The 23950-nt window shown below is 54.7% G+C and overlaps 2 protein-coding genes across 4 annotated transcripts; one reads left to right on the forward strand and one right to left on the reverse strand.

Annotated features, from left to right (window-relative positions):
* Positions 1 to 244: 244 nt before the first annotated feature.
* Positions 245 to 15961, forward strand: LOC122388180 (alpha-taxilin-like). Of its 3 annotated transcripts, none has more exons than XM_043379037.1 (8): positions 245 to 265; positions 1786 to 1905; positions 2384 to 2530; positions 2673 to 2867; positions 3498 to 3626; positions 3758 to 3916; positions 14036 to 14219; positions 14638 to 15961. In XM_043379037.1, the coding sequence occupies exons 1-8, from the start codon at positions 248 to 250 to the stop codon at positions 15198 to 15200; spliced, it is 1515 nt and encodes a 504-aa protein (XP_043234972.1). In that variant the 5' UTR covers positions 245 to 247; the 3' UTR covers positions 15201 to 15961. The 3 variants fall into 3 exon arrangements, with proteins under 3 accessions (XP_043234972.1, XP_043234978.1, XP_043234985.1); XM_043379043.1 differs by having other exon boundaries at positions 248 to 372; XM_043379050.1 differs by lacking the exon at positions 245 to 265 and adding an exon at positions 288 to 319.
* A 903-nt stretch (positions 15962 to 16864) lies between these two features.
* LOC122388053 lies at positions 16865 to 22296 on the reverse strand. Its single transcript, XM_043378831.1, has 4 exons — positions 21876 to 22296; positions 20508 to 20728; positions 17994 to 18206; positions 16865 to 17462 (listed from the first exon to the last, which is right to left on the reverse strand). The coding sequence occupies exons 1-4, from the start codon at positions 22266 to 22268 to the stop codon at positions 16865 to 16867; spliced, it is 1425 nt and encodes a 474-aa protein (XP_043234766.1). The 5' UTR covers positions 22269 to 22296.
* Between the last annotated feature and the right edge of the window lie 1654 nt (positions 22297 to 23950).

Below are 23950 nucleotides of genomic sequence, written 5' to 3' on the forward strand. Positions count from 1 at the left end.
TCGTGCTTTATTTCACACGGATTTACATATCTTCTTGAAATATTGGATGTGATAACTAATAAGTGATTTCGGTATTCATTAACCAGAGTTATCTAGCTAAATTCAAGGCCTTTAAGTAAAGCCAAAGCCTTGCAAAGTTTCACCTTTATTAAGAACAATTCACACAGCCCTGTTTAACTTCATTTGGTAGCATTTTCAGTAAAGTTTCCAAAGTTTCTGTTTTTGGCGCAAGAGAGACATTCGTAACATGCGCGATGTCACCGATGTTTGTATCAAGTTTGCATGTTACTTTGAATGTTATTTTGAATAAATAAGACAGGTCGTCGGCTGCTGCGCGCCCTAACTCTTCAACAACAACAACAACAACAACAGGTCGTCGGATAAATGCTAAAGTTCTCGGCCTTTCGGCTTAAATCAAAGTGTAGTGTAGTAAAGGCGAAAACAGTGTATATAACAATACCAGTAAAACGCCTTTTCTGGGGCGACCAACGGCAACGGAGCGAGCGAGACAAAGGGAGGGCAAGGGTGGGCCTTGCACGTGCGAAATTGCGAGGGGGTACCTCCAACTAACTTGCACCCTAGCCCTACTAACTGGTCCCTAGCAATGTGTCAAAAAATGAGCGCAATCGGCCAAGCTGTTTTCAAGATTTGGAAGCGGCAGCCTACACGTGTGGTGTGCATGCGCGAAATCCGTCCTAACTTTTTTGCATGGCACCAATTACTAACCAGTCCCTAACCATGTACCAAACTTCAGCGCAATAGGTTCAGCCCTTCTTGAGATCTGGAATTAACCCCTGCACATGAACATGCGCAGCAGCACCCCAACTTGAACTGTGGCACATGGATATGCATTGCCAAGTGGTTGCCTACCTAAATTCCTACTTTCCTACAGCCCAATCAATTCAGCCCAGTAGTTACCTACCAAGTTATTGCAATTGTTACAAAACTTACACCTCTTTGTTTTGCATGTGGCACCTGCATAAGGGGTCACCCACATGCATGGGGAATAGTCCAATACAATACTTGGAAATTGGAAAAGGAATGAAGCTACCAACTGAGCCTGTCCGGTAGCTCAGTTGGCAGAGCATTGGACTCCCGGTAGTGAGAGCCCAGGTTCGAGACGCTCCGTCGCTCGATATTTGAGACTCCTGACGGCTGACGGGGTCAGGGATGGTCCGCGGTTGGTGGGAGCAGCCGCAGCCAGTTGAAGTCAGTTGAGTGGGACAGGCTGTGTCCGGCTTTGAAGGGCACGTTAAACTTTGGCATCTAAATTCTCTCGTTACCCGGAATTGCACGATTGGACGGTAGGGATCGGGGTCACGCAACAAGCTGTACTTGGCGTGGGTTCCGGCTCTGTCAATCCGTCTATTCAAACTTTCGAACTAAATTTATAAAAAAGCTACCCTACAATAATTACCGCAAGTAAATTGGTCAAGTGGTTGCTGAGATATGTATAAGCTTTGCAAAAACATCCCGCCTGCCGCCGGCCTGCCGCTCATACTCAGAAATTGCTGTTAATCTACGAAAGGCTTCACTTGCTCTGTAACAATACCTAAATACAGTTTAAATATGGGTTGTTGATTCAATACCTACAAAACAAAATACAAATAGGTACAAGGCCCGTACAAGGGTTTTAATAATACAGATTGATAGATAGACTCCTTATACACAAGTTATCTTTGCCAACTATGCCTAAGCCAAGGCTATAAGAATTTTGTATAAGCAGGTTTTGTTTGTAGAAGTAGTGATTTGACTTCACCAAATCAGTGCGCCTGCTGTCCCCAGTTAAGAATGCCGACACCATCGGTGCTCAAAGCCTCTGCTGACCCTGAGGTAGACCTGCAGCATCTGGCTGAGCTCTGCAGGCGGCATGCAGAACACCAGGAGGACAATAAACGCATGCAGGTAAAGGCGTTGGCCGGTAGCCTATTGCCTACTGCCCTCTAGCACTGTCTTCATCCTGCGGGTCAGTGCCAGGATGCATACTTTGGCAGCATGAGCAGAGACAATAAGTTGGGCCAGCTAGGGGCTGAATATATACCAGCCTGCACCAGTATCACAGAAGATTTACATTTTGCACTGGTAATTATTTAATGCTAAGCTTAAAGCACACCACAAGGCTCACAGCTCACTGTTGCACACAGCACAAGGTGATCATTTTGCAGAGGTTTATTCTTCTACACACGTTTTGGAGGCATTGCTATGATGGTGCTGCAGTTCATCACACATCACTGCCAGCTTTACAAACACTTGCTTGACATATTATCTGATGTCAGAGTAGCTGCTGGCAGTGCACCTTTACATCCTAGCCACTATCACCATCGACTAGGGCTATCACGCCTGTGTCGGCCTGCAGCTGACTGTCTGTGCGTCTGATCGCCAGGCATCCGTCCGTAAGCTGAACCACCGTCTGGAGCAGCTGCAGCGCGAGTCGTCGGCGCTGCAGTCGGAGCAGGCGCGCAGCGTGCTCACCCGCAGTCAGCTGGAGGCGCTCTGCCGGCAGCTGCAGGCGCAAAACCGCGCCATCAAGGTACTGCACCGCACCGCCGCGCCGGGCCGGGACGGGGACTGACGGGCGCCGCCAAACCCGGCTGCTCGTAAAGAGTGACTACCTGTTTCCCTTTCACACGTCGCTATGAAGCCGGTGACTCCCCCTCCGCCTCCCTCCCCAGGAGGAGGGTGTGGTTCGGGCACGCGAGGAGTGCGAGAAGCGCCGGACGGCCTCTGTGCAGTTCCAGAGCACGCTCTCTGAGATAGCGGGGGCCGTGGCTGACGGGTCTCAGAAGAACGCCCGGCTCACGGAGGAGAACGCCAGCATCGCTCGTCAGTTGTCCGAGCTCTGCCAGAAGTACGAGCAGAAGAACAAGGTACGCGACAGATAACTGAACAGGATGCTGCGTCTCTGGAGATGTGTGTTTTTTGTGTAATTTATGCGTTCTGCCTACGTTTTGTCGTGAGTTTTGTTATTTAACGAAAATCAAAGCTACGTGCCGCGGATTGATAGGACTGTTTGTGTATGTCACCATTGACCCTGTCTGCCCGTGCTTGTCGCTAGCGACCCCTGTGTGCCGCTACTGACCACTGTGTGCCGCTGTGTGTGCCGCTACTGACCCCTGTGTGCCGCTACTGACCACTGTGTGCCGCTGGGTGTGCCGCTACTGACCACTGTGTGCCGCTGTGTGTGCCGCTACTGACCCCTGTGTGCCGCTACTGACCACTGTGTGCCGCTACTGACCACTGTGTGCCGCTGTGTGTGCCGCTGGCGACCCCTGTGTGCCGCTGTGTGTGTCGCTACTGACCACTGTGTGCTGCTGTGTGTGCTGCTACTGACCACCGTGTGCCACGGCCCGCCACTGACCCTTGACCCGTGTGTGCCGCTGTTTGCGCCGCTACTGACCCTTGACCCGTGTGTGCCGCTGTTTGCGCCGCTACTGACCCTTGACCCGTGTGTGCCGCTGTTTGCGCCGCTACTGACCCGTGTTAACGCCGTGTTCCAGGAGGCGGCGGCACTGATGGAGCAGCGTGACCTCCAGACCCGCCAGTCTGTGGCTCAGCTTGCTCAAGCCCACCTCGAAATGAAACATCAACGGAGCCAGCTCGCTGAAGAGAAACAACAGCTCCTAGAGGTCCGTGATGTGATACATTTACTTACACGCTGACGCTGAGTTATGTACCGATTGTGTATCGAAATACGCATTTATTTGTCCGATTATATGAGCTAATCTCGGCCGCTGAGAACCCACTGACTTGTCCCCAGGCGGTGAGTGCCCAGCGGGCGCAGTACACGGCCCTCCAGGCCGCCGACTCTCGGCTCAGGGCCGAACTGGAGACGTACTCGACTCGGTTCGACAACATTCAGCGGGAGCTGGCTTCATCGAACGGGACGTTTGACTCGTACAAGTCCGAAATGGCGCGGGTGAGTGGACAACCAGTAATTTAGTCACTAAGAAAGCCTTCAATTTTTATTTTATAAGCCATAGACACGGACGTATAAATAAACTGGACCCGCAACCACTTCCATTCAGGTGAAGCCGACAAGGCGCCATTTTACGTTGCCAAAAAACCGTGCTCTGGAAGGTCATCGAGCCAATACAATTAGAATTGCGTCCAAACGGATGATCGGATCGAGATGCTGGTGGTACCGTTCGACGGGTAATTCCTTGAGGCAGGTGATGATGGATGTCACATGTCACCCGGTGTCACATGGCGCGTGCCACGTGCCGACAAACTTACAAAGGGCAAACACCTTTAAGCGACGCTTCAAATCAAACGAAGGGCGGCACAGGTGCCAAACTCACAGGTCACATGTCCCAGTGTTCGACCACTAACATATGGTATGCTCGGCATCAGGGGGTGCGGAATGCACGCGCTAGTGGCGAAAAACATGTTTTGAGGAGGCATCCTCCGATTCCGGAAAACCTTGACCTAGGCACACCAAATTTGGCACACTGACACTACTGGACACGCGCTTTAAAGGTAGTGTGCCACCTTTGAAAGATTTCCCATTTTATTTTTCCTAGGATAAGAAGCTTCTGTTTTTACCTAATATCGCAAAAAAAATCAAAAATGGGCCTGGAATAGTGCCTTTTTCGCCTAAAAGTTTTTCGGTTTTTAGATATGTATAACAACTGTAGTGGGCTCACCTGCAAACATGCGTCGGGCAACAATCGCGAATGCGGCGCACTTGTGACAATAAGCAAAGGTCATTATAGTGTTACGACCATACGACGTACGGGAATGAGTTATCAGCTGTCTAATCGTAGACAACACAATGTCGAGCCTTAAACTGTAAGCCCGTATTGGTATTGTTTCTTTTATTTGGCTGTCGAACATTATTTATGGTTTGAAATATGATTTTATGTAAAATAATTGATATGAAAAAGCCGTCTTATAAGTTATGACCCCATTTCACCACACGCAAGTGGCAGAAATGACAATGATCAGCTGACGCATTTTTCTTGGCCGAAGTCAGAGCGCGCGGCCCGACGCACCACGCGTATTTGGAAATTCCGACCTCGACGAGCATCAGAAGCCACCTAACAGGCGTGTTCGAAACCGCAGGAGATGATGATGAACGGGTTTATCGAAACTTGATTGGATGAGCATATCGGTAATAGCGATTTCAGTGTGTGCATTTATTGTTCATAGTGGTGTGAAATGTGGTTGGGGTACGACCGACAACCCGTCGGGGCGAATTTCGCACTGGGGTACTCAAAATTTGAAGAATTTAAGACGTTTCCATGAGTTTTGAAGGTATGGATAAGTTTTAAAAATCCGGTTCTCCTTATCTGGGCCATTAACTCCATACGGTCCAAGAAAGCTGGCACACTACCTTTAAGGGGATGTACAAACAAGCGTGCTGGGGTACACGGTGCACGTGCTGTGCACGTGCAAACCTTTTGATGTTGCACTCCAGGTGTCACATATGCGGGTAGGGCGGGTAGCGCTGGCAAGCTCAAAGTGTCAAATTTACACAGGCCACCCAGAATGTATTCCAGCATAGTTATTGAGCATATCCATCTCCTGGTGGCCCCCAAAGGTGCGCTCTGCACGTGCAAAAAATTATCCGCGCCGGGCGGTGGGGATGCTTGGACACCCTATGTGGATTTATGTAAATATCTCGAAAACGGCGTTGTGTAGCGCCGCCGTTTTCGGCACACCTTTTCATACATCTTTTTCACACATGCTGCGTAATTTTCAGACTTAGGTCACTCAAGGTTAGGTCATCAGGTCACGTCCAAGTGACCTTACCTTAGGAAAAGTTATAGTGCCCGTCATAGCTACACATACTGAACAATCTCCTTGAAATTGTATGTAGGATATATTTTACAAAAAGTCAAATACAGAAATGATAAATTTTCGATCACGGATCTTTGTCAAATCACATTCAAAATTCAAATGAGACACATTTTAAATCATCGACGCCAAATCGACTCATTCAAAATAGAGTTTTTGACATTTTTCTATGCAACGCCCATAGGGCGTTGCATAGAAAGGGCTATGTTAAAATGCCAAAATCAAAGGGGGACACGGTGCTCCGGTGCCCCCCTCGTTCCGCCGCCTATGATTTCAATATCACTTGCTTGCTCAATGCTCATTGCTCAGCTCGTATTGTAAGAGCACTGCGGCACAGCATAGATGCAGGCGCTTTGCTACTGCCATCTATGGGTGAAAGATAAAGATAATGGTTATTGCGGTACAGTATTACTGCAGGCGCAAACAACGTAGATAACAAAGATGCTGTGGTGCTGTGGGGCTGTTCACCACATATCAGTGACTGGATTTTACGTTAATCAGAAATGGAAAATATCAACCTGGTGCGTGTTCCAAAAATTCAATCAGTTCGATCCAAACGGCCCCAAGTAAAAGAATTAATTAAAAGAGCGGGTTGTTATATTTAAATTACCAAAACGAAGTCAAAAACCAAAACAGGGAATCAGACAACTGAGCGACGAAGAGACGAGAATGAAATCCAAGTTTGCCAAATATGCCCTGCCTAATCTAAGTTATAAATCCCGGACAGAACGGGCCAAATCGCGGAGCCAGACGTGACGCGTCTGCTCGGGCCAAGAGCTCGGCCAGAAGTCCCGGGGTAGCGCGCGGCCCGACGCAGCGGGCCGGGTCCAGACATGCGCAGAAGCACTCGGACACCACGTGGCTGCCGATCGGAGCGCGGATTGGTCACTGGCCGACGCACTGCGGCAGCGCAGGCCGCAGACACGCGGTCGCCTCGTGATGGGACAAAGTTCACGAACAGACACGTCCTGGGCCGCCCCCCAGCGCCGGGGCGGGGTAGCGACGTCACAAGTCGGCGCGCGAATCGGTCTGCGCCGGGAACTCCCGTGCCGGCCGGCGACACACGTGGTTACCACAGTACTCACCGCCTCAGCGCGGAGCGCATACACGATAAGCCAAAACAATCACTTTTCACATCACTCGGTGCGCGACGCGATCGACACTTCACTGCGCGACGCAATAATCACTACACGGTACGGCGCAACGCAATGGTCACTGCACGGTCCTGCGCGACGCAAGAATCACTACACCGCGCGACGCAGTTATCACTTCACTGTCGGCGCCACGCGATCAGGATCGTCCTCGAACGCACGTACGCGGGCGCACTCAAAAGTATCGGAAGTCCGGTTGCGGCCGGAAGTGCACGCGGCGGCCGCTGCGGGTGTGCACCGGCGCAGCCGCGGACGGCTTGTCGTCCTCGTCCGGCGATGCGGAAGACGTCACTCCAGGTCTTGAAGTCCTCTTGCTGGACGGTCTTGTAGTCGTCGGCGTCTGTGTCGGCTCGTCGGGCGCCCCAGTGGCGAGGGGCCCGAGCGAGGTCGACGGTGACGGCTGCTGCTCCGGAGCCGCAGGCTCGGTACTGCTCGGACCAAGCGTGTCCTCAGGTGGCGGCATGTGTGCCGGTTTGAGTCTGTCGACGCTTACAGTGTCGTGGGCGCCAGTCGGCAGCTCCAACGTGAACACTTTAGGGCTGCGTCTGATGACTCGCATGGGGCCGCGGTACGGGGACTCCAGAGAGTGCCGCACGCGGTCAACGCGTACCCACACGTGTGTGCATGTCATGAGATCGGGTGGCACGTGCGTCGGTGGTGTGCGGGCGTGGTTCGAGCCCTGTGAGAGTGTGACGAAATCGATTTCTGACATACGTTTTGCCAGTTCTTGGACGTACTTTGTCCCGACGGGGACCTTCTCGACGGCGCAGCGGGGAAACAGCACCTGCGCGCCTGTGACGGCAGTGAATGCCGAAAAACCCGACTCTGCTGGCATGGCTCTCAAACCTAGCAAAACGACGGGTAGCGCGCGCAGCCACTCTTGCCTGCGCGCCCTGATCGCGGCTTTGAGCGTTCGGTGGACCCGTTCCACCATTCCATTGCACGTCGGATGATAAGCAGTGGTTCGGAGGCGATGGAAACCTATCATTGAAGACAAGTGTGAAAACAGTTCTGATTCGAATTGGGAACCGCGGTCCGTGACTATATGCAGTGGCACTCCGAACCGGGACACCCAAGTGTCGAGGAAAGCAGAGGCCACACTTTCCGCGGTGATCGAGACCAACGGCACGGCCTCGACCCAACGCGTGGCGCGATCGATGCATGTCAACAAATAACGAAATGGCGCGGTGAAGGGGTGCCCGTGGGGTACTGACGGGGGCAGCGGCCCGACTATGTCTATATGTACAGTTTCGAACCGCTGCGAGGGCACATCAAATCGACCGGGCGGAGAACGAGTGTGCCTGTGCACCTTGGCTTCCTGGCATGCTTCACACTCCTTCACCCATCGCGCAGTGTCACGGCGCATATCATGCCAGAAATAGCGAGAGCTGATGAGACGGGTGGTGCCTTTCCTACCCGGGTGTGACAGGCCGTGGAAACGATCAAACACGGCGCGCCTGCACGCCTCTGGTACGTACGGGCGTGGATGTGGTCCAGTGTTTTCACACAGGACTGTGATGTCGCCAGACAGTGTTACTGGCTCCAATCGGGAGGTGTCCTGTGGATTTGAGCGCGATCCTGGACCTGACTCGGAATCCTGGTGCTCTGAATCGGCACTGTCGGTGTCTCTCTCCTTTTCCTGTTTCTGAGCCGCCGCGATAAAATGGAGGTCACATGCATCGAGGGACACTGCATTTACCGGGCGACTGAGGCAGTCCGCCACCACGTTGTCACTGCCACGAATGTACGAGACCTCCGTGATGTATTCCGTGACGACACACCAGTGGCGCTGTTGGCGGTCAGACTTAGCAGTGTGCGGGCTGTGAAAAGCGCGCACGAGTGGCTTGTGGTCTGTTCGCAGGGTAACGTGGCGGCCTTCGATCATGTCACGAAAATGGAGTGTGGCCAGATAAGCCGCGAGTAGCTCTCTGTCATACGCGGCGTACTTCTGTTGGGCCTGACTGAGCTTCCGTGAGAAGAAGCCAATGGGAACGGGTACTCCGTCCACAATCTGATGGAGCGCGGCACCCACCGCGACTTGTGATGCGTCAGTAACGAGCTCGTACTGCTCGCAGTGTGGCACTGGGTGTGGAAGAGTGCAGGCGCCGGCCAGCGCCGCTTTACTGTCACTGAACGCCTGAGTCTGTTCCTCTGTCCACGTCAGTTCTTTGCTTTTTGGGTTGAGTCGAATCAGTTCGGTCAGGTGGAACGTGACATCGGCGAATCGCGGAATCATACGCCGGTAGAAACCGATGAGTCCCAGATAGCGACGCAGTGACTCTGAGTCATGCGGTAGAGGGAGGTCCAGAATCTCCTTCACTCTGGCCTTGGGAGGTGTGACACCTGTGCTGGTGACGTCATGACCGAGGAAAATGAGTGACTTCTTCATGAACTCGCATTTCTCCAGTGAGATGCGAAGCTTGTGCTCAGCCAGCTTGCTGAACACGAGGCGCAGATCTTTCTCATGCTGCTCCTGGTTCTCGGAAAATACCAGGATATCGTCAAGATAGACGAACACGCACGGCACGTCTCGGAAGATGCCGTCCATGACCCTCTGGAATGTGGCACCTGCGTTGCGAAGCCCCATTGGTATGAAGGTGTATTCGTACAAGCCGAAGGGCGTGGTGACGGCCGTCTTCTCCGAGTCAGCGGGGTTCATAGGCACCTGGTGATATGCACGGAGCAGATCGATTTTGCTGAACCACTGAGCGTTGTGGAGCTTGGTTGAGAGGCTCTGAATGTGCGGCAGTGGGTAGCGGTCCGGTTTGGTTACGGCGTTGAGCGCGCGGTAATCACCGGTGACACGCCACTCACCAGGGGTACTCTTCGGAACCATGTGGATGGGTGAGGCCCACGGGGACCTAGACGGACGAATCACTCCTGTTTTGAGCAGCACATCGAGTGCTTGCTTTGCTGCGGTTAGTTTGTCGGGCGGCAGCTTGCGTGGGCTGGCGAATGTGGGTGGAGCGCTGCCGGTGTCGATGAAGTGAGTGGTTTTGATTGGCGAGTCTGTGTAATCCGGCTGGTTAGGGCTGAGAACAGCGGGGTGATCCTCTAGGATGGGCCGCACTGCCTCAGGCACCTGAGCGAGATCATTTATCACCAAATGAACAGACTCCCCGGTCGTCGGTACACCGGGAGCAGAGAGCAGAGTGGTGGAGTCGCGGAGAACTTGGGAACCACAATCGACAACCAACGAGTTGTGAGCGAGAAAATCGTTACCGAGTAGTGGCTCTGTCACTTCAGCCACTACAAATGTCCATGTGTAACTGCGTCTGAGTGTGGGGAGGACAATATCGAGAGTGGCCTCGCCATGCACGCGCAGTGGCTGCCCGCTGGCAGTCGTGATCGAAACAGCGGATGGGTGAATTAGAGTTCCATTCACATAGGAGGGCGGAACCAGGGATACACCAGCGCCAGTATCCACGATGAATTTCAGGGGCTGATCATTCACCTTGGCTGTGACCCTAAGGAGCGGCAGGCCGAGGGCTGCGTTTACGGCCTGCTCCTCTCGTTTCCCGACTCTGTGGCTGCACGGGAGGGAGATGCAGCTCGTGAGGACGGCTGCATGGTCAGATCAGCAGCTTTGTCGGGCCAGTGACACCATGGCTTGCAAGTGCGTGCTCGGCTGCCGAAAAACAGGTGAGCACGGCATACTTTCGGCTTCTGGTCAGGGTGGAACGGCGTAAGACCGGCCCTTGAATCACGAGCATCACGAGCAGGGGAGTGTGTGGCGGCTCGGCTCTGCGGCTGAGTGGCCCTGTGGTACCTTGGGTGCTGCTGAGCCACAAGGAACGCCTGTGAGTCAGACTGTGGGTCCTGATCCTGACAGTGAACCATGTTAGTAGCTGAGTTTTGCACAAGAGGCATCAGTTCGTCCGCGAGTTTGCCCAACTGCGACAATGAGAGCTCGCGCTGAGAAGCCAGGGCCGTAGCAATGTCTGTGGGTAGCGACTGGATAAATTTGTGCCGAACGAGATCGTCTCCGACACCAACCTTGTCGGCCACCTCTCTGAGTTCGCTTAGAAAGAGTGAGGGTCGGCCCGTCAGACGCGTTTTGCTGATCAGTTTCTCAAACATCTCTGGCTTTGTCTTTTCGTACATGTCAGTGACGGCTGTCTGTAGCTCAGAGAAATTTTTGTTGCTCAAGACAGCACGCGGAATGTGCGAGATGGTTTCCGGAGGCAGGGCAGAGAGAACGTGGTAGAATTTGGTCTGCGAGTTGGTGATTTTGGCAATGTTAAATTGGGCGTCCATAATAGCAAACCAGCCGTCAACCGCGGTGTCCATAAAAACCGGCGGCTTGATCGAGACATGATGGACTGGCTCAGCATGAGCGGGTTCCATCGTGCGCTCGTTCGTCATGATCGTTAAAGTGTAGCCGGTGTCTGCAATGCACTGAACAATTAAAATTTAAAACACCGAGTGCAAAATCCGAAAGAGCCAATGGAACGCCGAAATAAAATCACCGAGAAGATAAATGCCTAACTAATCACACGGCGGAGAGATGGTACAGAAACCATCATGGAAAAATGGCGCAGAAGCCACTGTGGAGCGACGGAATAGCAATCCATGTGGGGGAATAAAATGAAATAATTGATTCGGGAATGAGCGGAGGCGACAACCCGGAAGTATGGAAAAATCAAACAAGAATCACGTCGGGGTCACCAATATGTGGTGCTGTGGGGCTGTTCACCACATATCAGTGACTGGATTTTACGTTAATCAGAAATGGAAAATATCAACCTGGTGCGTGTTCCAAAAATTCAATCAGTTCGATCCAAACGGCCCCAAGTAAAAGAATTAATTAAAAGAGCGGGTTGTTATATTTAAATTACCAAAACGAAGTCAAAAACCAAAACAGGGAATCAGACAACTGAGCGACGAAGAGACGAGAATGAAATCCAAGTTTGCCAAATATGCCCTGCCTAATCTAAGTTATAAATCCCGGACAGAACGGGCCAAATCGCGGAGCCAGACGTGACGCGTCTGCTCGGGCCAAGAGCTCGGCCAGAAGTCCCGGGGTAGCGCGCGGCCCGACGCAGCGGGCCGGGTCCAGACATGCGCAGAAGCACTCGGACACCACGTGGCTGCCGATCGGAGCGCGGATTGGTCACTGGCCGACGCACTGCGGCAGCGCAGGCCGCAGACACGCGGTCGCCTCGTGATGGGACAAAGTTCACGAACAGACACGTCCTGGGCCGCCCCCCAGCGCCGGGGCGGGGTAGCGACGTCACAAGTCGGCGCGCGAATCGGTCTGCGCCGGGAACTCCCGTGCCGGCCGGCGACACACGTGGTTACCACAATGCCTATGCTGCGCTGGCCGGCGATTGAGGCGTAAATTTGCGTTGCTGGGTAGCGAAAAGTTTAGGAGCCCGAATTTGACAAAATAAATGATTTGCCGTGCTGGTGGTCTGAGGTCGCAAAATAAACAGAACCCTAGGTCAGTGGTATTGAAATTTCGAGGTAGAGGTAGGTAGGTAGGTACTCTACGTATATACTGTTGCTCTTATCAATCGCTGCACGTTTTAAACCGATTGTTCAGTCTGTGTAGCTATTAGTGGTGTCAATTTCGGAAAATGTATGTTTAATGTCCGTCCAATGTCCAATACTTACGTCGACTGTCCGTCCAAAAATTCCAAGCCAGCCATTTGTCCAAAGATGTCCGACATCTAGGCAATAGTTTACACTCAACACCGTTATTTAATTCGCTTTTAATGTATCGTTACCAGCTCAAAAGTGTTAATCATATGGAAAACTGAGCTTTCTAATGGCCAATCAATGTTAAACACGATTAGGTACTTTATAAAAAAATGAGGTGTAGCGAGCGATTGTCCAAAGTTGTCCAAAGCCTGCTGTCATTGTCCAACCAAATTCCGAATTGGACATTGGACAAAATCGGAATTCCGAAGATTCAAGTTCCGATTGACACCACTAGTAGCTATGACGGGCACTATAACTTTTCCTAAGGTAAGGTCACTTGGACGTAACCTGATGACCTAACCTTGAGTGACCTAAGTCTGAAAATTACGCAGCATGTGTGAAAAAGATGTGTGAAAAGGTGTGCCGAAAACGGCGGCGCTACACAACGCCGTTTTCGAGATATTTACATAAATCCACATAGGGTGTCCAAGCATCCCCACCGCCCGGCGCGGATAATTTTTTGCACGTGCAGAGCGCACCTTTGGGGGTCACCAGGAGATGGATATGCTCTATAACTATGCTGGAATACATTCTGGGTGGCCTATGTAAATTTGGCACTTTGAGCTAGCCAGCGCTACCCGCCCTACCCGCATATGTGACACCTGGAGTGCAACATCAAAAGGTTTGCACGTGCACAGCACGTGCACCGTGTACCCCAGCACGCCTATTTGTACAGCCCCTTAGAGCGCGTGTCCAGTAGTGTCAGTGTGCCAAATTTGGTGTGCCTAGGTCAAGGTTTTCCGGAATCGGAGGATGCCTCCTCAAAACATGTTTTTCGCCACTAGCGCGTGCATTCCGCACCCCCTGATGCCGAGCATACCATATGTTAGTGGTCGAACACTGGGACATGTGACCTGTGAGTTTGGCACCTGTGCCGCCCTTCGTTTGATTTGAAGCGTCGCTTAAAGGGTTTTGCCCTTTGTAAGTTTGTCGGCACGTGGCACGCGCCATGTGACACCGGGTGACATGTGACATCCATCATCACCTGCCTCAAGGAATTACCCGTCGAACGGTACCACCAGCATCTCGATCCGATCATCCGTTTGGACGCAATTCTAATTGTATTGGCTCGATGACCTTCCAGAGCACGGTTTTTTGGCAACGTAAAATGGCGCCTTGTCGGCTTCACTATCTTCCATAGGAGGTCCATTGGGATTGTCAGTCCAGTTTATTTATACGTCCGTGGCCATAGATAACATGAATCTTTAACATGATGATAACATGATTCATGTTATCTATGTATAAGCTTATTTAAATAGATGATGACATTTTAGCGAATGGATTTACTTTTAAGTGTGTTTTTTTGCTACAGCTGATTCTGGGTCTTGCATTTCATCTTGCTGTGAGCTATGTTAACTGTCCGTCGCTCCCCTTTCCCTGCTCAGATGCAGGAGACCGTTTCCCGGCTGGAGGCGGAGTCGGCTAGCTGGAGACAGAAGTGCGCCGCCAATAACCAGGCGCTGCTGCGGATGGCGCAGCACAAACAGACATCCGATGTGGTGCTGGCCACTCAGCGGCGGCGGCTGGAGACGCTGCAGCGGCTGTACACCGCCCTGGAGAGGCGCGCAGGTCAGTCCCACACCGCCCGGGAGGGCTGTGGGAGTTGGGAAGGTCAGTCCCCTGAGATTGGGCAGTCAATCCCAATGGAGGCCGGGTAGGTCTGTCCTCTGGAGGGCTGCGCAGGTCAGTCCTATCGATTTTGTGTTATCCTTGGAAACGAGCTCTTGTTAAAATGCCGATTTTATGATGGAATGTGTCATCAACGACAATTAATTGGGTAGCTTTACGACTGCCGATCTACGTAGGATACCGATCAGCATGGGCACAAAAAGTTCCAAGATCATTTTCTTATACAGACATAGGATGCAGCTGCAAGTATTAATCAGATCCGTCGGTTGTGTTCAGGCTCATGCAATTTTTGGCACTATTTTTCGAGTGAGCTGCCTAATCGTGCTTCTGATACTTCCTCTGTCTGTGCTTTGGTTAGGTCCCAAGATATCTGAAGCGGTTAGATTGGAGACAGCGACCTCCTCTGCCGCGCAGCCTGGAGTAGGTTCAGTTACTCAGCCTTCAGTAAACGGTGGAACACAGCCTACAATAGGCGTCACCTCGGAGTCTGTGGCAGAGAACGGCACCCACGCTACAACGGACTCCAGCCGACTGACACGGGCACCAGAGGTTTCTGACGTACGGACTCCTGACTCCGACACAAAAGGTACTGCTGCGGATACGCCCGCACAGGCTACGTTGGACTCCGGCACAAATGGTGCATCGGATTCCAACGCAAAGGCTACAGTGGACACCTCCGCAGAGGCTACAACTGACACACCCTCCACAGAGGCAGCAGCCGACTCTTCCGCAAAGGCTACATCGTACTTCTCCATAAGAGCAGCAGCGGACTCATCCTCAAAGGCTACTTCGGACTCCGCTATAAGGACTCCAGCTGATTCCGCCACAGAGGCTGTGCCTGACTCCACAGTCGGCCGAGGTGTGCTAGGAGCCGGCCGAGGTGTGCTAGGAGCCGGCCGAGGTGTGCTAGGAGCCGGCTGAGGTGTGCTAGGAGCCGGCCGAGGTGTGCTAGGAGCCGGCCGAGGTGTGCTAGGAGCCGGCCGAGGTGTGCTAGGAGCCGGCCGGGGTGTGCTAGGAGTCGGCTGAGGTGTGCTAGGAGCCGGCTCTGGTCTCTGTTGATTGCATGTAGCTCTTTCAAGTTATGTCTCAGGACTTGGCCGCGGCGGCACACCAACTGCTTATCACAACTAGTGGTCGCATTGTCCTTCCCTTTCCTACCATCGCATGACTCGGAAATGGTCGTGCCATACTGGGAAGTACCCATAAAAAAAAAAACACAGAACAAACTAACAATCAAACTCTCACCACCATCAGTGATGAGCCGAACCCAAAACCCTAGTAACTAGTTCCAGACGTTGACCTGACCATGTACAAAGTGTGCTGTGATTATCCCCCACTTGCCTGTTGGATTGCTGTGACCCTGCCATTTTTTACCAACTACTGGGCTTTGATTGCCACTTTTGCCAGTAAGTGTGCGGTGACCGCCCCTTTTTACCTGTGTGCTGTGAACTCCCCTTATTACCTGTTAGTGTACTGTGAACCGCTTCACAGTAGGCTCGTTTGTGAGATTTCTGTACTTAGTGCTGGTAGCAGCTGTGCGTCAGTCTGTCCTGACGCGTCTCATGCCGCTCCCGTGGGGCGATGACTCCCGACCGGCTGTCCCCGTGGCTCGATATACTCTTACAGAGACCCCGGAGTGGTGCCATTGAACTCGGAACGTAGCCAAATACAGTTGTCTTTCTCTACGGATGGTGTATTTTGTTATTAAGCATCTGCGACATGACTACATTTCACATTGTCTCAGTGAAAGCACGAAATCCTGATGCACCAAACGATTTGGCATCTACCTGCGAATAAACAGCTTCTCATCGACACACGCACAAGCACACGGTCCTACTGATGCATTCTGTCGTCTGGCGAACGATCACGTATACCAGACTTGCTCCGTAAATTCAGCGACATTTCATACTGAGTGTCAACATACAGAGTACCAGGGGATGGATTCATTGGAACGACACAAGCGCATACGGCACACGATGTGCTACCCTGCTCTGATATACCTGAAATCCGGCATATTAGCTGGTTTGCATCATATTCTAATCAGCTGCACTGTCTGCTCCTCCCAACACCATTTCATTATCATTACCGTGGGATAGCTAGCTACTACGCACACCCGCCGGACTAATTGGTTTCAGTGGTGTATTTCAGCAATAGCGAAACGCCAGTGAATCAGTAAACTGAAACCTTTAAACGGCGTCGCTGGATAAAGGGCAGGCACTAAAAACATTTCCAGGCTGCTTTCTTTGTGGGACCTCGGTCTGGGCCCTGGACACATTTTACTCTGTTCGCGGCTGGTCTGGTGTTCTCTGACCTGACCCGTCACGGTTAGTCTAGGTCTCCTGTCTTGGCCTGTGACGTTTACTCTTGTATCCCTGACCTTTCTGGACACGCGTCGGTTAGTCTAGGTCTCCTGTCTTGGCCTGTGACGTTTACTCTTGTATCCCTGACCTTTCTGGACACGCGTCGGTTACCCTGTGTCCCTCTCCTGACCTGCGTCGGTCTGTCTGTCTCCTGATCTGTACTCACCCACCCATCGTTGGCTATCCTCCGCTCAGTTCCCGTATCCGTGCACCGTTCCGTTTATCTCATCCCCCGTACTTCTTCCGCTTGCCGAGCCGCGCCCCGAACGGCAGCTCTCCGGGTGGTGTGGCCGAGTCTTTACTGGGTCGGTACGGAGGGAACGTGTACCGCGGCCGCTCAGTGGTGCTGGTGGGTCGGTACGGGGGGAAGGTGTACCGCGGCCGACTGGTGGTGCTGGTGGTACTGGTGCTGCTGGATGGACTCGGTGCACCCTCCGTCACCACCGGCTCCCTCTGCCGGGAGCGGGGCCGCTCCTCGCCCTCCCAGCGCGGCCGCTCTCCCCGCTTGGTTTTGAGCGCAGCGTCCTGCCTGGCGCGCCGCAGTTTCTCCTCTCGCAGCAGCCTGCCTTGCTCCTGGGTCTTCATTTGACGTAGCTTCATCTCCTGCTGTTTGGTCCTCATCCTCTCCGTCCGAGCCTGGGTGTATTTGTCGGGCGTCTCACCCCTGTCTCTTTCGTCTCGCTCTGTATGTCTCTCCTCTCCAGACGTCCTCTCTCTATCTGGAATGACCCGCTCGCTCGGACGCTCAGTCCGCTCTCCGCCCTTCCCTGCTAGCTTGGGCCGTCTCCGTCGAACCTTCCTCAGCCGTCTCCGCACCTTTATCCTGCGAACAGGTACGGCCCTTGTCGGAGATTTCGGACTCGAGCTGGCCGGCCTCGCAGGGGGCGCGCTGGTCGTGACAGGAAAGTAGGCACCTCCTGGCGCAACTGTGGAAGCGACGGAGACTTCCACCGGTCGATCGATGGGCGGGGAGTTCGCCCGTGGCTCGGACTGATGTGGGGCTGGGCGGTTCTCCTTGGGAGAGCCAGAGTGCTGGCTTTTGGAACGTAATGAGTACTCAGCCAGCCGTATCGAGGAGGGGTTTGATTCAATGTCAGGGGATCGTTGCCTGCCGACATATGTTACCTCAGTTCTTTCCTCCTCAGCTGTGCTTATCAATGGTTCAGTACTGCTCTTATATGGCTCGTTACCCTCATCACCTGAGTCATGGATTGCCGCTGTGTCTGCCCCGTGAAGAGCCACCCTGACTGCGTCGAGCACTGTCCCGGGAAGCCTGTTCGCCTCGCTTGGACCGTGCCGCTGGCCAGGGGATGGCGAGTGGTCACTCTGGCCTCGCGGTGCCTCGTCTGGGTACCTCTCCCATCCCTCAGTCTCGGCGGTGTGCTCCTTCTGCTGCTCTTTCTCTCGTTCGTACCCCTCAGAGATCGGCTCTGTGTGATCGGGCGGCAGCTGGGACATCTCTGTAGGTGGCGCTGGGAGCGGCTCCACCGGCCGCGGGACGGTGCTAGTGACGGTCGCTGGGGCCTCTGTGGACGGCCCGTGGGGATGGGACGGCAGAAGACTGGGTCTGTCGTAGTCAGGGCGATGAAGGGGTCTTGGGGATGGGCCTGTGTCATGGGGATATTTTGGAGGTCTGGTGTCATGCGAGGAAGAAATAGGACTCGAGTCGTGGGGATGATTGGCTGGGGCTGAGTGACTGGTATGGTGAGAGGGGATAAAACCGAAGGGACGATCGGGTGAGACGGATCTATACGGGCTGGGAGAGTGGTTTGACTCGTAGGGCCCAGGTGACGCGCTAGGTTCATAAGGGAAAGGCGAGGAGCTCACGTAGGGATAGGATGATGGGGTAGGGTCATGAGGAAGAGGAGAAGGACTGGGGTTATAGGGACGCGGTGATGGGGTTGGATCGTAGGGGAAATGAGAGGGACTGATTTTATAGGGTCTCGGCGATGGGTTGAGGTTGTAAGTCTGCACGGAAGAGCTGGGTTGATGGGGTCGGGCTGGCGCACTGCTCGGAGGTGGTCTCTCAGATGAACTGACGCCATGGGACGCTGAATGGGAACTAGGACCGTCTAGAACCGCGGGTTTGCTGAATGCATGAGCGGTGAACGTTGGATTGCCGGTACGTTTCTCGGTGAATCTGGCGGTGTATTTCTTGGGATGTGTTGCCTGCACGGCGTTCTCTGGTCGGTGCACTGGTATTCCTCGGTAGGTCCTGGCTGGGTAGGTGTGTCGGTAAGCAGTGGATGGTGGTGCGTCTCCGTGTGGACCGTGGGTGTCGCCAGCGGCGGCCGGTGATCCCGTCAGTCCCCGATAGTTCCGTGCCAGCTCCGTGCTGGGTCTCCTCACCACGGGGGCTCGGTGGTGGGCCTCGGGGGATGGCGGGCCGGCATAGTTTCTAGCCGATGATACGCTGTAGGGCGACAGAGCCGTGCTGCCGTAAGGTCGGGGCGTGTTGCCGTACGGACGGGGCGAACTGCCGTAAGGACGTCGCGTGCTGCCGTATGAATCGGTGGTAGTACTGTACGGACTCGGTTTACGGCCGTGCGATCTGACCGAACTGCTGTACGGATTGGGTGTACTGCTGAAAGGATTCGGTGTACTGGTGTATGGTCTGGATGTGCTGCCATACGGGCCAGGCGAGCTTCCATACGGATTTGGCCTAACACTGATGGACTGTGCGGTCGTCGGTTCAAATGGTCTTCTCTCGCTGGCGCTGTCAGGTCTGCTGGTGGTGCTGCTATGTTGACTCGGGGCTGCGTCACCGTGGACCTCTGGCCTACCCGGCCGCGGGGTGGGCCTGTATGGCTCTGATATCGAACTGTACCGCTGTGGTGAGGGACGTTCTCTGGTCACCGGTTTCGGCGGCGCAGCGGTGCCGCGGTGCGCGATGTGAGGTCTCGGTGTAGAACTGGGGATGGCCACTGGCCGCAGGGTCGGACCGCTGAACAGCACTGGTCTCTGGGTCGGACCGCTGACCAGTGCTGGCCGCAGGGTCGGACCGCTGACCAGCGCTGGTCTCTGGGTCGAACTGCTGACCAGTACCGGTCGCGGGGTGCCCACCAGGTGCCCTGCCGCCGTGTAGGTGCGGGGCACGGCTACCCAGCGGCCGCGGCGCCTACCGCCGGCCCACAGCGGCCGCCGCCGTGAGGTGTGTGCTGCCGGCGGTATGTTAGGGCGAGGGCGGCGGGGTCGTGTCGGCTGGGATGGGACCGACTCCGCTGGCCGCCGCAACCGATCAGCGTCAGCCGACAACTGGTCGGTCACCACTCGGGCCCGCGCGGCCCGTACTCGCTCCTCTCGTTCCTTCACCGCCCGTTCTCGTTCTTCTCCTTCCCTTATCACTCGCTCCCTTTCCTGTCGCTCTCTTGCTGCCTCTCGCTCTCTAATGTTTCGTGCTCTTTCCTCCTCTTCCCTCGCCGCTCGTTCTTGCTCTTCTCTTTCCCTTATCACTCGCTCTCTTGCTGCCTCTCGCTCTCTTATATCTCGCTCTCTTGCCTTTTGCTTTCTTGCCTCTAGTTCTCTTTCCTCACGCTCTCTTTGCTCTTGCTCTCTTGCAGCTCGCACTCTTGCTTTTTGTTCTCTTTCTTCTCGCTCTTTCGTTTCTCGCTCTCTCGCCTCCTCCCGCTCCCTTGCAGCCCGTTCTCTTGTCTCTCGTTCCCTTTCTTCTCGTGCTCTTGCCTCTCGCTCCCTATCCTGCAGCTCTGCTCTCTCATCTCGCTGTCTCTCGGCCCGTCCTCTGACCTCTCGTTCTCTCGCCTGCCGTCCCCGCTCCTCCCTATCTCCGTTATCTTCCCTCGCTCTGTCCGTTCTAACCCTGTCCTGTTCCTGCTCCTGCCGCTGGTATCTGGCCCGCCGCGCTCCGTACCCAGTATAGCCACTGTATTCCTGATGTCTGGAGTCGTCTGACGGCTCCTCTGCCCGCTCTGCGGCGCCGTACAGCCGGTTGTTGACGTAGTGGAAGGAGTCGGACCGGCCGCACTCGACGGCGTACCACCAGTCGCAGACGAGGTGCTGCTGGTTGAACACGGTGCCGCGGGTACACAGGAACGACTGCCGGACGTGGGTGGGCGAACAGTAGTGCCACACCTGTGGAAACCACGGACACGGTATTGTCAAACATGTGGAAACACAGGCAGTAATGTGAGGTATCGCGGAGGACACCGAGGCAGATTCGTTAGTGGCATATCTGGTGGAGCACACAGACACACCGACACAGGATCGGTGGATCGCTGACTGCTTTGTGGTTTGAGGAAGAGAATAAGCTTCTAGACATTGAGAGTATGGGTTTTGTGGTATGTACTATACACCAAGTGCTGGTATTCTAAATATACATAGTTATAGGGCATGAGCTGCAAAGCTTTCATGTCGCAGAGGGAATCACAATGGGCCGAATAGCAACCGAAGACTGTACGTTGCGACCAAGTCGGATTTTTTTTCCGCCCCAGCCGGTTCACTACCGACTCATCCACCCGTCGGCAGCAGCGCTGCTCCGCCGCCGGCACTCTCGATTTCGCCCGGCCGGTCCATTAACTCATCAGTGAGCGATGATCCGGCCCTGTCCACTGTCCACCGTCCCCGCCCCAGACGCGTCCACATGGCGGAGCGCAGATTGCCCAACCGCCGGCCATCTCGACGAACCCTGCGGCCACTGGGGCAGTTATTCTCAGACGGACGTATCGGTGGAACGTCCTCTCCCGTCCGCCATCGAACGGCTTGTGCGTGCTGAGCGGCGGCGCCACTGTGTGCGTGTGTGTGCGCCGGGCCGCAGAGACTCGCGTGACGCCGTAACGTGACGGCCGCCGTGACAGTCGGCCGTCGCGTCACACTCACGTGCCGGGTGTCACGTAACGACGACCACCCGGTGCGCGCCGGCCGGAGCGGTTGTGTAACACGTTCCGCTCGGACCGTCTCGGCGGAGCAGGTCGACTCAGACTCCAACACGTCTCAGATCTCGACCTCAGACTCCACCAGACCGCAAAGATCCGCAGACCTCACACCTCAACAAACCTCAGACTCCAACACGCCTCAGGCTTCACCGATCTGGACGGATCAAACCCTTCAGCGGATATGATGGGTAGAACAGTCCCAAACTGCCTCGACTTGGACCCATTCTGAAAGGATACTGCCCGCTCCATGTCACCAGGCGCTGCGTTCTCCCGCTAGACATTCCCTTTCGTCTCACCTGATGGGACCTGGCCCCACCTCCACTTGACCTGACCTGGTCCGTTCTCACCTGACACCGTGTCTCCTCGTCGGCGTAGTACCCTGCCGGTCGGCCGCGGCACGTGAAGCCTGTACGCGGAATGGTGTCCAGGGTCGGGTAGTCGGCGCCCGCCTCGCCTTTGATGCAGTCGCCGTCCGGGTCGTGAGGAGTGCGCGGACACTCGGTCTCCTCCTGGTACCGTCGGTTGTACCGCGGGTTATCAGCGGCTTGGGACGGAGGCCGGCGCGGCTCCGGCGGCCCCCAGCCGGCCTGGCGGCTGTCCCGGCGGACCGTCCGGGGTCTCCGGGAGCTGGCCCGGGTCCGGCGAGCCCTGTCAGAGCGCCGGCCGGACCGCGAGCCGCGGCTGACGGTCCTCTCGGTGCTGTCATCACCCACATACAGCATCCTGGGCGTGAAATACATCTGACCCGCCGAGTACTCGGCCAGTGGAGCCGCCTGCTGACCGCTCGCTGTCGGGAGCGAGCTGTAACCGGCCGCCGTCGGGGGCGAGCTGTGACCGTTGTCAGTCGGTCGGGGCCGCCCCCCGTCCGCCGTCTGCCCTCTGTGCCCTGTCGGCGCCGGTGGCAGGCGGGAGACGCGCACGCTGTCAACCGCCGGCCGCCTTCCTCCGGTCAGGTGCAGATGGTACACGGCGTCCGCCTGCAGCGTGTCCCCGCGAGCGGTGGACAGCGCCGACACCAGCGCTGAAAGACAGACAGATAAACGTCAACACTGCTGATAGACAGAAATAAGTCAACGGCGCCATCGACCGGGTACATGGAAGTAGGATTAGCGCTGTTCTTTGTGTTTTTCATGCCTGCACAAGTTTTCATTTCGATTTTTGGCGGTAGATTGGGCCTCCTTCCGGGCATGGTTTGCCCCTATTACCACTCGCCTCGTTTTTTCTTTCTTTTTAGAGTGGGAGAAACATAGGTCTGGAGAACAGTGAAATCAACAGAACACAGTAACAGTGAAATCGTCATAAGTGCATTTCTCTTGATCACCGATATATTGTCACCATCACTCGATGGCAGCTATTGACTCGGGGCAGCTCATGGCTCTCTATCTACCGTAAAACCGCGCCGACTGCCTGCCGTTCACTGATGCAGCACGCATCTGAACGGTAAACGAGTATTGCGCTCACTTCTGGACCGCAGCGGTACTGCAGCTGTATGCGTCTTTGCCGTCACGGCTATAATTGCTGCGGGAGGCGGCGATGTGCGGTCGGGAGCCCCATCTCCCGTGTGGGAGGCGTTCTGGCCGATCGGGCAGTGGGGCCGCCGCCGCCGGCCCGTGACCCCTCTGTCTGAGCCGGCGGCGGAGATCCACAGACGGCCGTGGGTCCGCTGCGGTCCGGTGACATAATCAGAGGGTGGTTAGCGCGCTCCGACACGGCCCGGTCACCCCGGCGGGCTGCTGTTGGTGTTTACCCCGGCCCGACACCGAGGACGGCGGTTAAACGCCGTGCTCAGGGATCGGAACACGGGGTAGAGGACGACACTCGGCAGGTCGGAACGGCGCGGCGCCCGGATGGCCGTTTTGTTTGTATACCTATACTTGTAGTAGGTTAATCCGTACAAGTCAAGCTGCGGAGCGGCTCCTATTGCGCGCAGAGTCAATTTTCATGGCTTTTCCTCATCGCCCCCAAAATTCTGGTATCATATACCTACCTACCTGTAATTTACGTGTACCTATATTCACCAGACTATTGACAATTTTGTGAATTTCTTAGTAGGTACCGTTTTGATTGAAAACTGTTTAATTGTGATTTCTTCAATTAACCGTTTCAAATTTATCACAGTATTTGTTGTGCATTCAAAGCAATGACGCTAACTGTTGACACTGCGTGGTCGGTGTTCGGATTCAGCCTGATCCCATTATACTGCAACCGTCATCACCTTGGGGCTAACAACCCTATACTTAATTCCCACATTTCCCACACTGAAGATAACGATATCTCGGGGACCAAGTGGACAGTGGCGAAAGAGCTCGTTTTGACCAAATGGACCGTTTGTGTGCTTTTCTGTTCTTTGGTCTGTTTTTGTGTTGTCAGCGGGCCGTTTAGAGTGTGATTACCGCGGACTATCCCGCGTTTGGCCGACTCC

Source organism: Amphibalanus amphitrite, unplaced genomic scaffold, assembly GCF_019059575.1.
Source record: "Amphibalanus amphitrite isolate SeventyFive unplaced genomic scaffold, NRLGWU_Aamphi_draft 000018F_arrow, whole genome shotgun sequence".
Classification (NCBI taxonomy): Eukaryota; Metazoa; Arthropoda; class Thecostraca; order Balanomorpha; family Balanidae; genus Amphibalanus; species Amphibalanus amphitrite.